The 17584-nt window shown below is 40.7% G+C and overlaps 1 protein-coding gene across 3 annotated transcripts in view; it reads left to right on the forward strand.

Moving 5' to 3' along the window:
• Window positions 1-1546: 1546 nt before the first annotated feature.
• The window catches only part of nup153 (nucleoporin 153), a 73514-nt gene continuing 57476 nt past the window's right edge, over window positions 1547-17584 (forward strand). For all 3 annotated transcript variants that reach the window (XM_072283582.1, XM_072283584.1, XM_072283585.1), the window contains exons 1-5: window positions 1547-1859; window positions 9001-9205; window positions 13772-14023; window positions 16130-16269; window positions 16369-16497. In XM_072283582.1, the coding sequence (XP_072139683.1) occupies window positions 1767-1859; window positions 9001-9205; window positions 13772-14023; window positions 16130-16269; window positions 16369-16497 (819 nt within the window). In that variant the 5' untranslated portion in view covers window positions 1547-1766. The remainder of the gene's footprint in view (window positions 1860-9000; window positions 9206-13771; window positions 14024-16129; window positions 16270-16368; window positions 16498-17584) is intronic.

Genomic DNA, 17584 nt, shown 5'->3' on the forward strand with positions numbered 1-17584 from the left:
CTCTCTTCCCATCTGGTAGGTGCTACAGGAGCCTCTGTTTCTGCACCAGCATGCACAGGAAGAGCTTCTTCCCTGAGGCTGTGACCCTGCTGAACCTCAAATCACAGTGCTAAGCAGTATTGCACCCATACTGTACTGTCTCAGTACTTTCATATTTGTGTGCTGTAGCACTTTTTATTCACAGTTATTTTGGTCAAAGAACACTGAGGCTATCTACAAGAAGGGGCAGAGCTGTCTCTATTTCCTGCGGAGACTGAGGTCCTTTAACATCTGTCAGACGATGCTGAGGATGTTCTACGAATCTGTGGTGGCCAGTGCAATCATGTTTGCTGTTGTGTGCTGGGGCAGCAGGCTGAGGGTAGCAGACACCAACAGAATCACGCGTAAGGCCAGTGATGTTGTGGGGATGGAACTGGACTCTCTGACGGTGGTGCCTGAAAAGAGGATACTGTCCAAGTCGCATGCCATCTTCGACAATGTCTCCCATCCACTACATAATGTACTGGTTGGGCACAGGAGTACATTCAGCCAGAGACTTATTCCACCGAGATGCAACACAGAGTGTCATAGGAAGTCATTGCTGTCTGTGGCCATCAAACTTTACAACTCCTCCCTTGGAGGGTCAGACCCCCTGAGCCAATAGGCTGGTCCTTGATTTATGTCCTGGCATAATTTACATATTACTATTTGATTATTTATGGTTTTATTACTATTTAATTGCAACTGTAACGAAAACCAATTTCCCCCGGGATCAATAAAGTATGACTATGACTAATAACGCTATTCTTTGCATTTCTGGTCAGATGCTAACTGCATTTCATTGGCTTTGTATCTGTACTCGGCACAATGACAATAAAGTTGAATCTAATCTAACCTAACCAAGCTGGCCAACGAGCATCTCATACTGTAATAAACAGGTAGCCGATTGCCATTTAAATACAGTCGCGCTATTCAATGCTGTTTGTCGCTTTATCATGGCTGGAGTTTGTTTCTAACAGCTTCCATTGGTGGGTTTTGGTGCCAACTTTCCGCTACAGATTTCTACCATACAAATAATATTGAAGGTAATTCGGTCCACCAGATTGCACCACCCACTATTGACGCTCATCCTATTTTATTCTCTCATTCGCACCTGCACAGTTGGGGCAATTCACAGTAACCAATGAACCTGCCAGCAGTTCCTGGGGATGGGCGAGGCGAGGATGGATCCAGACGCAGACACTGAGAGCAGACAGCAGCAACTGCGTCACTGGACCGACCCTTCCGTCAAGTCCGTTTTGCCCGCTGCTTGAGACATCCCAGCTGAGTATTCTGATTTTAACTCATCACGACGCTTTAGTTTTGAAGGTGTAGGAACTCCACTGCGCCAGTCCCACCTGATAACCCCCCAACCTCCCTCCCCCGCCTCAGGCGCAGGCAACCCTCACCACAGACGCGCAGCCGCCTTCTCGTCCGCGATTGTCGAGTTGAGCCAATGAGCGGGTCCGCTTGCGTGATGACGTTCTCCGGCGTGCGCGCTCGTGCGAAAGGAGGGGGAAAAAAATTCCCCCCCCCCCACGGGAGAAGGTGTTTGCGCGCGTGGGTGACGGTATGTGAAGCGTGTGCTGTGGGAAGAAGTCGCGATACGAAGGTAGCGTGACGTAGAACGTGAACACCCCCCGCCTTCACCCCCCCCCCCACCTCCTCCCGTTTCGTGACACGGCTGCTAGGAAATAGCGAGCGGCGCGAGCGCAGAGCGACGGGCTGCCTGCCGGGAAGAGGCAGACATGGCGGCGGCGACGGGAGGAGGAGGAGGTGGTGGTGGTAAAATCAGAAATAAGAGGCACCACATCATCAGCAAACCCTACGCTAAGAACCAGGTGAGGATCCCGGGGCTGGACTTGAGACGGCGGCGGCAACAACAGCAGGAGGAGAGGGAGTGCTTTGGGGTTGTACTTGGCGGTGTGCGGCGGCGAGCCCGCGGCCTAACGTTGATGTTGGCCGCCTTGCGACGGAATCGATTGATAGCGGGGCCCGAGGTGGGAAGGAGTGCGGGTCGCAGGCCGCCTTCTGTCCTGTGTTTATTCCATTGTGTTTGCTCATCAGAAATTCTGTTCGTGTGTTCCCCCGTTGCCTCGCTTCCGGTGGCCCCGGCTGCACGTTGATCTCTGCTAGGAGAAATGAGTCTTGCTCTCTTACCTAAAACCCTCTCCATCACCACTGCTCCCTCCCCCTCGTTCTTCTGCGATCACATCTTGTTACGCTCTGCGGTCTCCCAGCCTTGTTCACATCCTCGGTGCTGGCCCTCGCTTGCTCCCAGATTTTCCCGTCCTGTCAGCATGCCCTCATGGGGTTTTTTGGCGCGGAGCTCGTTTCAAACACCACATCTTTAACAACGTTTCGATTTGTGCACTACTTTTTCATTTAAAGTTTGTTTCTCGTGGCGTCGCTTTTTTTTGGTTTGCACTCGAGTGTTTAAAAATTTAATTCTTGTTTCTTCTGGGAATCGGCAACCTGGGAATGCTGGATTAATCACCAAAGGAATTAAACATTTGTACGGTGCACTCATTAGTGTATTTAGTCTTTTGCTCAACTTTTGAATGTTGATTCTGAAATTTATAGACAAGCTTTTTTGAATAATGTAATAATTAGTTGGTCAGCGTAATTTTTCAAACACAATATTGGATTTTAAATGTATCTGAACATTTGTTTTATAAAATGTTTACACTGGTAAATGGAGTAATATAAATTATGATCTTCAATTGCTCATAGAAGTGAATTTGGACGGGGTGGGGGTTCGGCAGGTATGATACTTGGATGTTCAAATTCAATTTCATGTGTTAAGCTTAAAGCATTATGTGCATTTTTTAATGTAATCAAAATGCATTTAGTGAGGCTGTATTCAGTCACCATTGCTACATGCACTATATAAGTGAGACTCATTGTGTCCTTCATTATCTATTACAGGCCTCCCATATAATCGTGCCATCCATTTTCCCTTTTTTGCCTTTGTTTCTCACTGATCTCTTTTGATTTCTGGCAGACTGGCACATTGACTTATAATAGTTTACAGATTCTGTTACGGCTCTTAAAAACTGTATTTGCCAAATACCTTGCAATATTCATATTTGCATGTAAAGAAAGATGTATTTGCAATAGGTGGATGCAGCAAAGGTTTACCAGACTGGTCGATGGGCTGATGTGTTTGCCACATGTAAAGAGACTCACTAGGCTATGCCTCTACTTTGCAATTATAAGAATAAGAGATGAACTCTGACACAAGCAAAGATTTGAGAGCTCTACAGCATTGAGGATATTTCTTTAGCTGAGGAGTCTAAAACGAGAGGTCATGGCTTTAGATTGAAGGATAGGCTATTTAAGACTGAGGTGAAACATTTCTTATAAATTTTCCATCTGAGGGAATGTTGGAGACTCAATCATAGACTTGTTAAGGGATCTGGGAATAGTGCAGGAAAATGTTCAGGAAGGTTGGCCATGATCTTGTTGATTGTTGTGGTAGACTTGGGTAAATGACCCATTGCTGCGCATGTTTCTTAAGTATAGTGTCCATTAGATAGTAAACCACCCCAGGGTACCTTGCTGGACCTTCATTAAGCAAAAGTTGACACTGCCTCAGGAATGTTGTACTGAAAGGGTTTCAGAAGTGGAACATTGAATGGTTTGTGGTAGAGCATAATAACTTGGGTTCATTCGCTTCCAGTTGGATAAGGGAAATCAAAAATATACAATGGTTACATTCTCTCTTATCTGTCAACAATGTACCTCTAAGTATGAATTTTCATTTCTGAAGCATAATCAAATAATTCACTGAGTATTTGTATATAGTGATTTTCTTTATACTGTACTTCAAAGACATTAGGCACAATTCAACTTTGACTTATTTGCCGGCAAAACCCAACTCTACCATTCTATGTCCAGATTGCTGGCTGTGAATGAGCCACAGTATCTTTAAACTAAATATTAATTAAGATTGAAACGATTTTTTTTGGCCTTCAGTTTAAACCTTAACCTGATAATTTCATTTACATTTCCCAGATAAGCAGGGATGATTGCTACTGTGGCATTCACTATTATTGTGAGTTGAACTTTCTTTTCCTTTTCTTTATCACTGATAATCAACCGAATATCTCTATTATCCATCCTGTCACTCGTTTTGCCCATCTTGTTTTCCCGGTCCCAAATTAGTTCCTGACAATTATTCATATGTCACTTTTTATGCTATTTTCCCGCATCTCTCTAAATGTTTCCCATTGTTTAGTTCCATTGAATTGTCATCATGTGGTTTGGATACCTCTATCATAGTTATGTCCACAGTTATTCAGCTCCTTTCCTTTTAGTTCTTTTCTCTCAATATATCTGAAAACTACTGTTCAAAGTCATTCTCTCAGATCAAGCTAGTTCCTAATATCTTTGCAACACGCATAAAAGTTGCTGGTGAACGCAGCAGGCCAGGCAGCATCTCTAGGAAGAGGTGCTGCCTGGCCTGCTGCGTTCACCAGCAACTTTTATGTGTGTTGCTTGAATCTCCAGCATCTGCAGAATTCCTGTTGTTTGCGTTCCTAATATCTTTGGCTTTGGTTCATTTGTGTCTTCTGTCTCTGTGAGATATCCCTGAACGAATTCGGATATCATGTTGATAATTCTCTGTAATTTGTTGATTTTTGTTTTCTTTCTGCATAACACTGTCAAGAAGCTGAGGGTTGTATTTCAAGATTTTTAAAGTTAAGATTCATCAAGAATCACTTCATAACTTCTAGTCTTAGGCTGCACCACAAGCCATGATGTCTATTCCATTTGTTAATTTCATATCACAATTTAAATGTTCAGAATTTTCTGCATTATTGGCTGTTCATTTCCATAAATTTGTCTAATTTTCTTCTGTCAAAATGTAATTTTTTCCCGGGTTCTTCCAAAGTTCATGTGGCCCATCAAGGACAAGTTTTAAATCTGAATTCTAGAAAACAGGAAACTTAGTTTAAATTTGGGGAAATGATGAAAGAAAGGAAGAGTCTACAAGAATGCAGGAGCAAGGGCATATTTGCATGGCTAATTATTTGGAGTTAGAGAAAAATGAGTGAAGATTTAATGACCAGTAATTATATTAACACAGTAATTGTTGGGACTTTGAGGTTGTTATAGTTGGATAAGCTCCCACTACCTATTTAGTGCTCACGGTGGCGTGCGCCTAAAATAGCCGCCGACAACCCAAGTCCTGCTCCTGACCTTCACGCATGACTTAGCTACTAAGCCCAGCGGAACCATTTCTACTGACAGGAGAAGGGGCAAAAGACTGGTCACTAGTGCCTTAAAACCATTTGCTTTGGGCGTATGGAACTCGTCAGCCTTGGTCGGCAGCTCATAGAAGGAAAACTGATCCCAATCTTCTGCTGGCAACTTCCGTGATGCCGCTGGTGCCAAGCTGTGTCGATCTCTGCCGTTCTCTGCATGGAGAGGGAGACCCTGCTTGCTGTTCATATTGTAATGCCGTGGCTTGCTTATCATGTAGACAGGTGGGAAGCAACTTCCATGGTCGACCCAACCAGCAAATGGCCAGGACTTTGGAGAAGTAGGATGTGACTCTATCATAGTCACAGTCGTACTTTATTGATCCCGGGGGAAATTGGTTTTTGTTACAGTTGCACCATAAATAAATAGTAATAAAACCATAAATAGTTAAATAGTAATATGTAAATTATGCCAGTAAATTATGAAATAAGTCCAGGATCAGCCTATTGGACAGGGTGTCCGATCCTCCAAGGGAGGAGTTGTAAAGTTTGATGGCCACAGGCAGGAATGACTTCCTATGACGCTGTGTGCTGCATCTCGGAGGAATGAGTCTCTGGCTGAATGTACTCCTGTGCCCACCTAGTACATTATGTAGTGGATGGGAGACATTGACCAAGATGGCATGCAACTTAGACAGCATCCTCTTTTCAGACACCACCGTGAGAGAGTCCAGTTCCATCCCCACATCACTGGCCTTACGAATGAGTTTGTTGATTCTGTTGGTGTCTGCTGCCCCAGCACACAACAGCAGACATGATACCACTGGCCACCACAGACTTATAGGTTTCTATTCTGGCAGCAATCAAATCTGGTAACTTCAGTATGTTTTATTCATTACAAAGATGGTTTGAAGCTGTTGATTCTACCCAGATCAGCCTATCAGATGTAACCAAGAGTCGTCCTGTTTGAGTGTTTTTGATGTAATGTTTGATTTTAAAACATCAGTCATTAGTAACATCACTGATAGAAATTGATAGTTCCCATATTGCTCATTTCTACCTCCTACCCAAGATCCACAAACCTAGCCGCTCTGGTAGATCCCTTCCACCACCATTGATGTGCCCCTCTCTCACATCTCCTCCATTTCCCATGCAATGGCCTCACTCCATCTTCACAGTATCATAACAGGGATGGGGTTGCTGCTCTTCTTCTTATCTACTATCCCACAAGCCTCCATATCCAGCACATGATTCTCTGTAATTTCTCCAATGGGATCCTATCACTAAGTATATTTTTCCATCACCACACCCTTTGCTTTCCGTATTACTCTCTGTATTACTGCTTGGTCCACTCGTCCCTCCCCACTGACCACCTTCCTGGTACTCCTGACACTGCCATTCAGAGCCCTAAACAGTCCTTCCTTGTGCGGCATCCTCTGCATCAGTGAGACTCAACACAGATTGTGAGACCGCTTTGTTGTGCACCTTCGCTCTGTTTGCTGTAAAATGCAGGATTTCCTGGTGGCTACCCATTTCAATTTGACTTCCCTTTCCCATTCTGACATGTCTTTCCATGGCCGCCATGCTGAAGGCAAGCTCAGTTTCTCCCCCGTTCTTTTTCCATTCCCCATTATTGTTACCCTCTCACCCTTTCTTCCATGGTTAACTGTAGTCTCCAGTTCAATTCATTCTTCAGCCTTTCACCTCTTCCACCTATCCTTTCCTAGCTTCTTACTTCATTTCCCCCACCCCCATCAACACACCTTTCCCCTCACCTGGTTTCACCTATCACTTGCCAGTCCTATCCTTCCTCTCCCCCACTTTCTTATTCTGGCTTTTCCTCCCTTACTTGCCTATCCTTCCTCTCCCCCACTTTCTTATTCTGGCTTTTCCTCCCTTTCTGCCTATCACTTGCCAGACTATCCTTCCTCTCCCCCACTTTCTTATTCTGGCTTTTCCTCCCTTACTTGTTTGTCTTGATCAAGGGTCTCAATCCAAAACAATGACTGTTTATTTCCCTCCCCCGCCCCCCCCCCCATAGAAGTTGGCTTACTTGCTGAGATCCTTCAGCATCTTGTGTGCGCTACGCCAGTAGAAATTGATGTTGCTCTTTCATTTTGCACTATCACACATGTCCTTTTACTGACAGAAACTTTGTCACAGGATTGCACAAGGCAGAAAAAACAAGAAATCAAAATCTTTTAGATTAATGCTATTTTGTAAAAGAGAAGGATGTGAAAGAAAGTGTGTATTTTTGTTGTATTTATTGATAAAGTGAACGTCGCCACCCTGCAACCCACCTATTTAACCCTAGCCCAAGTAGAAGACATTTGCATTTACCGGTACATCTTTGTACTATGGGAGGAAGTTCTAACTGCGAGGATGCAAGAAAAGCATTAAAGTTCGACCATAACAACTTCACAAACAGGAAATAACAAATGGCCATTTTGTTCTTGAAAAACGTTTATTGCTTTGAATGAGTATCTCAGCTGTTTTTCAACTTTCTATCATTTTAATCTTTAGGGTGAGGAAGGTTCTTTGGGTAATATGGCTAAGTTTTTAAAGGAACTAAATAATGTGTATAAACAATGATATATTTTATGTATTTAGCGCTTTCATCCAACTTAAATCATTTTTTAAAAGGAATAGTTGACCATTATTGATTAATATTGTAAACCAGTCTTTCTACAGGGTATGATCAGAATTATTCTGAATGTTGTCTAAGGCTGTAAGCTCTGAAATAAGTTTTTTTAAATCCTGATCTTTCATAGATAGCTAGGCAACAATTTGAAACGAGCTTTGTAAACCATCACTGTGTTAACTGGAAATAGCACATCCAGCATAGTTCACCTGCTTTTGAAGCTTTCTTCTTTACTTTGTCTTTTAACATTGCATGTTCTTCAGTCAAAAAAGTGACACAGTATTTCTCCTTTGTAAATGGACACTTTTTAATATGCAATCAATCCTTTGGCACTCCAATCCAAAGTATTAGTTGTGAAAGTATGTCATACCATTTTTAAAAATCTGTTATTTTGTCTCAAACTTATCATTGATAAATTTTCAAATCCATTAGCAATATGACATTTCCCCTCGCTATTGCCATAACAGCTGGACTGAGATTCTCTTTAGCATGGGGAGGGTGGGGGATAATTTTGTTGGTTTATTCAAAGCATTCAAATTGCATAGGACATGTATATTCTAGGATACTTTACCTTTATGGATTCTTTGTATTGGATGTAGCAATTTCTCATGCAAACATTACTCTAAACTTTCATAACCTTAACAAACTTTTTTAAAAAATGTTAGTTATGGCTAGTTGGAGGTTTGTGTTATATTTTAACTAATAGTGATGCTCATTGTTATTAATAGGTGTCACTCTTGGATGGAATTGTGACACTTAAACAAAATATATGAGTTTTAATGGAATTCTTTATTTTTGTAGAGATCTGGGAATCAGTGACATGACCAGAATTTATTATCTGCTTCTAATGTGAAGGTGTTGGTGCATTATTACCTTGAGCACACTAGTCACTCTATGGTATTCCAGATTCTTTGTGAGGATGTTATTTGCATTTGGACAGGCTATAGCATTTGAAATGTTCTCCTTGAAGCAGAGGGTTAAGGTCAAATTTAATGTAAATCAGAAATACTTTGATTAGTACATTAGTATGAAAGGCTTGTTTCTGGTGGTATTGTAATATATGGAGTACATAGATTTTATTTTTTGGAATGTAATGGACATTTTCTTACATTTTAATATCAAATTAATCCACAGGGCATCATTGGTAGAGTTACAGACACTGTGAAGAATATAGTACCTGGATGGCTGCAGAGGTATTTTGGGCAAGCTTCCAAAGTTGAACTAGCTGAAGCAAAAACATCAGTAGACAATCATGAAAACGATCCAGTCCTTGTAAATGAGACCCCGCCATTTGATAATAGAAGACATAATTCAGCATCAGCAACTGATAATACAGCAGGTAGGTATATAATTAAATGCTGGGGGGGTGTTTATTTAAGATAGCTATATGTAGAAAATGCATATAGGTGATATATTTTTCAATGGAAAAAATATCTTTAGAAAGCAAGAAAGTAGTCAGTTATGATAGGTTTATTAAAACTTAAATCTCTACAAAAGTGTATAATTGTGCTTCCTGCTAGGTTGGGCTTACTTGAAAATCGAATCTGATTGTCAGCAAAGAATGCTTTCCAGAATTTACAACTTGTAAACTGTGTTGGATTCCTTTGAACATATAATTGCAGTGGTCCAACATTTATGCTTATTCTGGTCATCTTAAGCTCATCATTCCTATTGGGACGTAGGCTACAAGCAGTAGCTCACCAGATTGCTCTAGAATGTAATTTGGCCCTGTCACTTCCTCTTTTACCGCACAACTTTGTACGTTTTCTAACAGAAGATCTTTGGATCTTCCATTGGGGTTTCTTTAGCTCTGGGTTTTTAGGGGATGGGGTTGCTAGCCGGACTTAGGACCATGCATGGCAGAGTTATTCTGGTGCTTGTCAGGAAAGGATTTTTTCACACTTCGGTTTCAGGAACACAGCGGCTTACTGGCAGCAAACAAATCTACTATCTACTTTATTAATCATTCCTTTTCTAGACAACGATCATTCCGATCAATAGACTGTAACTTCCCTTTCGGAGCTGAGCTTTTGAACCGTCTATACAACCTGATATTTTTGCAGTGTGAATTGAAGTCTTGAATGTGCAGGATTGTTGTGGCGAAGTGTGTATGGGCTGAATCAAGGTGGTGGGCCCAGGAACAAGCCACTGTTTAGTCATTGCTGGAGCAGACTTGGAGCCGATCTGAGATGAGGCAGAGTTTAGGCAGTGGATCCCAGGCCCAAGATCAAGCAACAAGATGATTTATTGGCCAATTTAAGTGCAGGGCCAGATTGGAAAGGTTGAGGTGGCAGGGCCAGTGTCCGCCACCAAGGAACGTGCTGATGTTCAGCTTGCTAGTTTGTAAGGCTTACTCATCTCTTTGCTGAACTGAGACTGTGGCCTGCAGCTAATGGGCTCCTGGACCAGCTGCAGTGATGGCTGGCTTCGTAGCTGTGTACTTACTTTCATGAGCTTTAGTTCTGAATGTTATTTGCTTACTTTTTATTGTTTGCACAACTTGTTCTTTTTTTTGCACATTGGGTACTTGATGGTCTTTTTTTAATGGGTTCCATTAGGTTTTTTTCTGGTTGTCTGTAAGGAGATGAATCTCAAGGTTGATTATAGTATGCACATAAGACCATAAGACAAAGGAACAGAAGTCGGCCATTCGGAGCATCGAGTCTGCTCCGCCATTTTATCATGAGCTGATCCATTCTCCCATTTAGTCCCACTCCCCTGCCTTTTCACCATAACCCTTGATGCCCTGGCTACTCAGATACCTATCAATCTCTGCCTTAAATACACCAATGACTTGGTCTCCACTGCTGCCCGTGGCAATAAATTCCATAGATTCACCACCCTCTGGCTAAAAAAATTTCTTTGCGTTTCTGTTCTGAATGGGCGCCCTTCAATCCTTAAGTCATGCCCTCTTGTACTAGACTCCCCCATCATGGGAAACAACTTTGCCACATCCACTCTGTCCATGCCTTTCAACATTCGAAATGTTTCTATGAGGTCTCCCCTCATTCTTTGAAACCCCAAGGAATACAGTCCAAGAGCAGACAAACGTTCCTCATATGTTAACCCTCTCATTCCCGGAATCTTTGATAATGAATGAATGTATTTTGAACTTGCAAGTTAAGTAGCATGGGACTTGTATCTTAGCTGTCTCAAATCGTTAAGCATTGTCTGGCTTTGCTTTCCACAACTTGCTAATGTTGTATCCAATAAAAATCATCTTACATTTATAAATATCCATATACTAAATTAGTTAGTGAAAACAGCTTATTCTACCTATTCAGAGCCATACTTGCTTTGCTTAGTCTTGTATCAAAACACTGCTTCCTTCTCTCAGATAACAGCTCCAATATTACAAGATAGTCCTTGTATAGTCAGCACCCAAGCACACGAATGAGAAGCAGAAGTATGCCAGTCAGCCCTTGTGTGCTCTGTCATTTCATACAGTTTTGGTTAATAAAATGGTAACCTCAGCTCTGCATTCCCATCTACCATGGTAATTCATCACTTCTTGCTCACAAGAAGTTAGCTTTCTTTACTTGAAAGGATCGTTAGAGTGTGCCTTCACTGCCCTTTGAGAAGAGCCACAAACGCGCAGAACTTTCTTGGGATGGGGAGGGGGAATTTTGACTCGTCTCTCTATGAAAAGGGCATCCTTGTATTTTAAAACATTATGAAGGTCAAAACTATTCAGCATTCCTGCACTGTTCAGAATTTTTTTTTACAAATTTAAGATTACATCTTCCATAAAAAGTGCAATAATGCATTAGTTTTTTACTGTCTTGAGATTCTGTTTTAAATATAGTATCAACACAATACACTTCACTCAGCATTCCTCTCATTTCCCACATCCTTTCAAATTTTTTGTGCTAATTTGATTTAATAACTAGCTGTCAGGTCCATAGGGATATGCCAGATAGCTATAGTCTGCAAATCAATTTTGATCTGGACTTAGTGCTGGCACATTATACTGCAGAATTACAGACACACCAGATATCCCGATGCTGCTGCATCTAACCTCTTGCTGTGTTGCCGGACTAATTGTTGGGTACGGGATTCTTTTTAATGTCCTGTGCTTGGGGGTGGAGGGAAAGGCAATACACCATGAACCAGACTCTTGACTAGCACATCTGTTACAACCTCATTTTTTTTGAATAAGGCAGCTGATACTCTTTAGAGCTGTGAATTGAAAAAGTTCTTTTTAACTTTAATTTGACTGTTTTTAATATACCTATGTGCGTTAGTAACGTTTTAATTAACTTAGTTTTAATTCTTTTTCATGTTTCTGGATGTCTCTGGTCATCAGATACTTGGGAAAGTAGTGACAATGCCTTTGGCATCAGGAGCAGCTTGGCAAGAACTTACAGTTGTAAGAAAAAGTTTGCGAACTCTTTGCAATTACCTGACCACATTTTATGAGTAATTAATGCAGAAAAAACAGGTAATTGCAAAGGGTTTTCTTGCAAATGTACTTCGCATTGTTTATGGCTTGGTTGCTGCTTGTAGCCAACTTCACCTTGCAGCATGTTCACAGCAAAAAAAATCATTGGGAGCCGAAATGTGAACATATATGTTGGCTAGATCCAGTGATATCTGACCCATTGTCTGCTGTGACAACCTCTCAATCATTGCACTTTAATTACATAAAATGTTATAACCCTCTTTTTTTGTATTTCACTGTCCTGTTTCTACTGCCTTAGAGCTTTCATTTCCAAAATAAATTCCAGTTGTCTGAACATCATTTGCTACGCGCTTGTAATTAAGTTATTGATGTTCATAGAGAACAGAAAGTTTTAAAATAAGGTGTTGAATGTCGCTATCTAATTTCAACAACACTGCGAAGCAGTTCTTGATTCTTTTTTTCCTGTCCAAGCAGTTAAATCGCTTCATCTGACATTCATCTATCCATCATATTTATTACACTTAAGTAGGAGGCAAGGCATACAAGGATATGGTCCTTATGGAATTAATATAGGCATAGACTTGATGGGCAGAAGGTCCTATTTCTTTACTTAATTCTTATTTTGAGATACAATGCGGAACAGGTCCTTCTGGCGAACTAGCCTTGCTACCCAGTAACCCACCTACTAACCGGTGCGAGGAAACCAGAGCCCTGGAGGAAACTCGAGTTTTCACAGATAGAGAGCATACAAACTTGTTACAGGCAGCGCCAGAATTGAACTTTGAACTCCGAACTCCGAAGCCTTGTGCTGTAATAGCATCGTGATAACCGTGTCTTGTGAGCATTCAAGTACTGATGAAAATTGTATCTATTATCTGTTATTCTATTTATAGTTTTCTTTATGGGGAACAAGGGAAAGTAGAATTGAGAAACGTGTAAATAAGACAATGGATTGAGGCGTGAGGGGCCAAGTGACTGGCTCTTGCTCCTTTTTGTGTTCATAGTTAAGTAACTTGCTGTTGACCAGTTGAGTTGTCCAATTTACCATTTGTATTATTCTTTTCAGGTTTTGGCCGTGTTTCCTTTTAATTCCATTCCTAAGCACGTGCTGAACTATATTTTTCTCATACTTGTAGATTAATCTGTTCGGTTGGTTTCTTCCTGACATATATTTATCCATAGCCTGAAGAAATTGAAGTAAATTCCCATGGTATACATTTTGCAATTTTTTAAAGTACTCTTGATCTAATCATGATTTTCTGTGTTCATTGTTTCTAGAACACTACCCTCTAGCCAAAACTGCTATTTCATAAAGAACATTACATCCTGAACTGTTTATTATTTTCACTTGTTTCAACTTTGAACTCTGATTCTCTTAGATTAATAATTCATCATTGGTGAGATGGGTGGAAGGATGAACAAGATCATGTTGCATTTGTGTGTGCGATTATGTGCTAACTTCCTTGGGTAAATTACCTGCATTTTGTTTCTCATGCTTTCCAGTGAACACACAAAGCAAAGCTGCTTTGAACTTCTCAGACATGGTACTACTACGTCCAGCTCTTAATCGTACACACTTCAATTGTGCTGCAGTAGATACGCCAGCACATGATTGTCAACCATCCACATCCTCTTCGTTTCCTATCGGCAATTCAGGATTCTCACTGGTGAAGGAAATCAAAGATTCTGGTTCCTTGCATGAAGATGATAACATCTCCACAACAAGTGGTTTCTCATCTAGAGCCTCTGATAAAGGTAAAGGATTCTTCAAAAAATTTCCCAATGAAAAATCATTGTATAGTTGAGAAGCATTTAGATTTTCATAGGACTGTACTTAAGTGATTTATAATTAAGTAAAACCAAAGAATTCTAGAAAATTCTGTATATATTCCGTACTGTAATACTATATTCTGCGTTCTTTTTTCGTGTGTGCTACCTTGATGTACTGATGTGATGAAATGCTCTGTATTCAAATGAAGTTTTTCACTCTACCTTGGCACATGTGATAATAGTAAACCAATTATCAAAATATTCAGCAGGTATCCTGCATGGAGGCCAGTGACAAGTGGTGTGCCTTAGGGATCTGTTCTGGGACCTCTACTGTTTGTGATTTTTATAAATGACCTGGATGAGATAGTGGAGAGATGGGTTAGTTAATTTGCTGATGACAGAAAGGTTGGGGGTGCTGTGGATAGTGTGGAGGGCTGTCAAAAGTTACAACATGGCATTGATTCGATGCAAAACTGGGCTGAGAAGTGGCAGATGGAGTTCAACCCAAGTGTGAGGTGGTTCATTTTGGTAGGTCAAATATGATGGCAGAATATAGTATTAATGGTAAGACTCTTGGCAGTGTGGAGAATCAGAGGGATCTTGGGGTCCGAATCCATAGGATACTTAAAGCTGCTGCGCAGGTTGACTCTGTGGTTAAGAAGGCATACGGTGCATTGGCCTTCATCAATCGTGGAATTGAGTTTAAGAGCCGAGAGGTAATGTTGCAGCTATATAGGACTGTGGTCAGACCCCACTTGGAGTACTGTGTTCCATTCTGGTTGCCTCACTACAGGAAGAACGTGGAAACCATAGAAGGAGTGCAGAGGAGATTTACAAGGATGTTGCCTGGATTGGGGAGCATTCCCTATGTTAATAGGTTGCGTGAACTCGGCCTTTTCTAATAGGAGCGATAGAGGATGAGAGGTGACCTGATAGGGGTGTACAAGGTAATGAGAGTCATTGATCATGTGGATAGTCAGAGGCTTTTTCCCAGGGCTGAAATGGCTAGCACGTGAGGGCATAGTTTTAAGGAGATGTCAGGGGTAAGTTTTTTACGCAGAGAGTGGTGAGTGCGTGGAATGGGCTGCCGGTGGCAGTGGTGGAGGCGGAAACGATAGGGTCTTTTAAGAGATTCCTGGATGGTTACATGGAGCTTAGAAAAATAGAGGGCTATGGGTAAGCCTAGGTAGTTCTAAGGTAGGGACACGTTCGGCACAGCTTTGCGGGCTGAAGGGCCTGTATTGTGCTGTAGGTTTTTCTGTGTTTCTATGTAACACAACATCTATTAAGTTTAGAGACAACGACTTGCATCGGAAGGCCAGCTACGCAAAAGATAAATTCTGTGTTTCAGTTGTTTAATTCATTTTCACATTCTGTAAAACATATGCCTTCACTTTGTTTTCCTTTCTTTCATGATATTAGTTGTACTTTGCTGCCAGATCTGGTGGAATTGTGAAGATTGGATTTAAGGAGGCTTTGCAAAAAAAAAAACTCTAGTAATGTTGCTGTATTCCTCTTGGCTTGTGAGCAAAGATGTATGCTAATGTTCAGCAAGTTACGTTTAGATCATAGTATAGTTTTTTAAAAATGTCTAATTATGGTTTCCTTTAAAAATACGAACTATAGAACTCCATTGAAAGTTCAAATATCTCAAAGAGCATGCTAAGCCTTTAGTACTTATCTGAATTGATAAGTACTTAGATCTTTGTTAAGCAGCATGTCTGCATTGCTGCCCTGCAGAAACACTTGTAGGGTTATATTGACAATGCATAGACTTGCATAATTGAATCCTATTCATAATATTTTTGTTTCAGGTTAACCTGTTCTTTTACGATCTTATAGCTTTATTTTCTTCGAGGGGAGGTGATATCAATTGTAGCATCTGCTCCTTCTGAACTAGCGCAGACTAGAATTGACTTTGGCACGTTCCTCTTCGGCATGGTTCATTGTCCATATTGACAAAGCTAAATTGATGTTTGTGAGAAATATCTGAAGTGATATGCACTAATAATGAATGTTGAGCTTTACTTCAAACAGTGGTCAGCATTATCAAGGGTTTACTTAAAAGTGTTTGTTGCTTTAATAATGCAGATGCAGTAACTTCAAGGAATGCTTCTTTGCCACCTTTGTGGTCTCCAGAGGGGGACCGCTTTCAATCAGTTCCTCAGCAGACCGCCTCAAGCTTGAAGAAGCCATCTTTTAATCTCACGGCCTTTGGAAGTTCATCTCCAGTAAGCGTAACGATATGAGATAAAATTTATTTTGTCTAATACATGCATGTGCACACACACTATATAAATTAAAATTCAAAATGGTCCTGTCTTTTGCAGTCTTTTATTAGTACATCATTGCTGAACTCAAGCCAGCTTGGGGATTCCACTTTCTACCCTGGCAAGACTACATATGGTGGGGCTGCTGCAGCAGGAAGAACTTCTCAAACGCGAAGTACACCATATCAGGTAATGATAATTCAATTTTATGTTTGTACTGCTGATATAATTTTGCATTCTCAAAGTATGCTTTGCAAAGGCAAGAATTCTTTGAATTTTAAGAGCACAACAAGAGTATAATCTGAAAGGTTTCATAGTGATTTTGATTTTGCTTTGTTTCTTTGTCTGAAGTCACCGGTTCATGTAGATGAAATCAGTGCTGTAAACTCTGTTCCTTGAACAATTTTTTTAGAATGCCATAGATCTGGAGTCTGGTTAAGAATGCACTTACCCTTTTGTATCCTGTTTGAGCTAAGTGAATTCAAATGTGCTTTTTGTTTACTTTTTTTGTTATGACCATGACTTTTTCAGCACGAATTCTCAATCTGGCATTTTATTGCAGCCAACCTGAAAGCCCAAATAGTAGGTGCATGGAATTCAATTCTTCTATTGATTTTGCCTAAGACAATAAAGCAGAATAACTGGGGTAATATGACTTGTACTATTCTAAATATAAATGTAGATATTAAAACATAACCCTGAATTCGTAAACACTTAATTGTTTGCCTAACGTTTTAAATCTGCTTTCTTTGTCGAGCAAATTAGAGAAAAGGCAGCAGTTGTTATTTTGTAACCATGCTAAGTAAATTGCTACACAGCTTTTCTATTTTCTTCTGATTTGTATGGCATTGGGTATAATATGCCTCTCAGCATTTGCCTAGTCAATCTGTGATGAAGCAATCTGACAGATTCAATTTTGTGCCTTTAGTGATCAGTGCATCTGTTCATTGCCAGTCAGCTCAGTACCATCGTGGCTCAGAACCTTTTTGCTTTCAGCATAGTTTGTAGAGAGCATTTTGGTACTGAGACATTTTCAGCAGTCATTTGGCAGCTGGAAGGATGTGTGTACAAAATCATTATTAACCAACAAGTGTTTTGAATGTTATAAGACTCAGAAGAGGATGAATATCATTTTCTCAGTATATTCAAAACTGGATCATTAAGACTTTTGGACAGGGTATTTATGGTTATTGCAAGAAAGTGAAGCTAAGATAGAAGATCTTATCTTAATGAAGCCAAGATAGAAGATAAGCCTCAAAGCAACAACACAAAGAAG

Source organism: Mobula birostris, chromosome 19 (genome assembly GCF_030028105.1).
Source record: "Mobula birostris isolate sMobBir1 chromosome 19, sMobBir1.hap1, whole genome shotgun sequence".
In the NCBI taxonomy this organism is placed as follows: Eukaryota; Metazoa; Chordata; class Chondrichthyes; order Myliobatiformes; family Myliobatidae; genus Mobula; species Mobula birostris.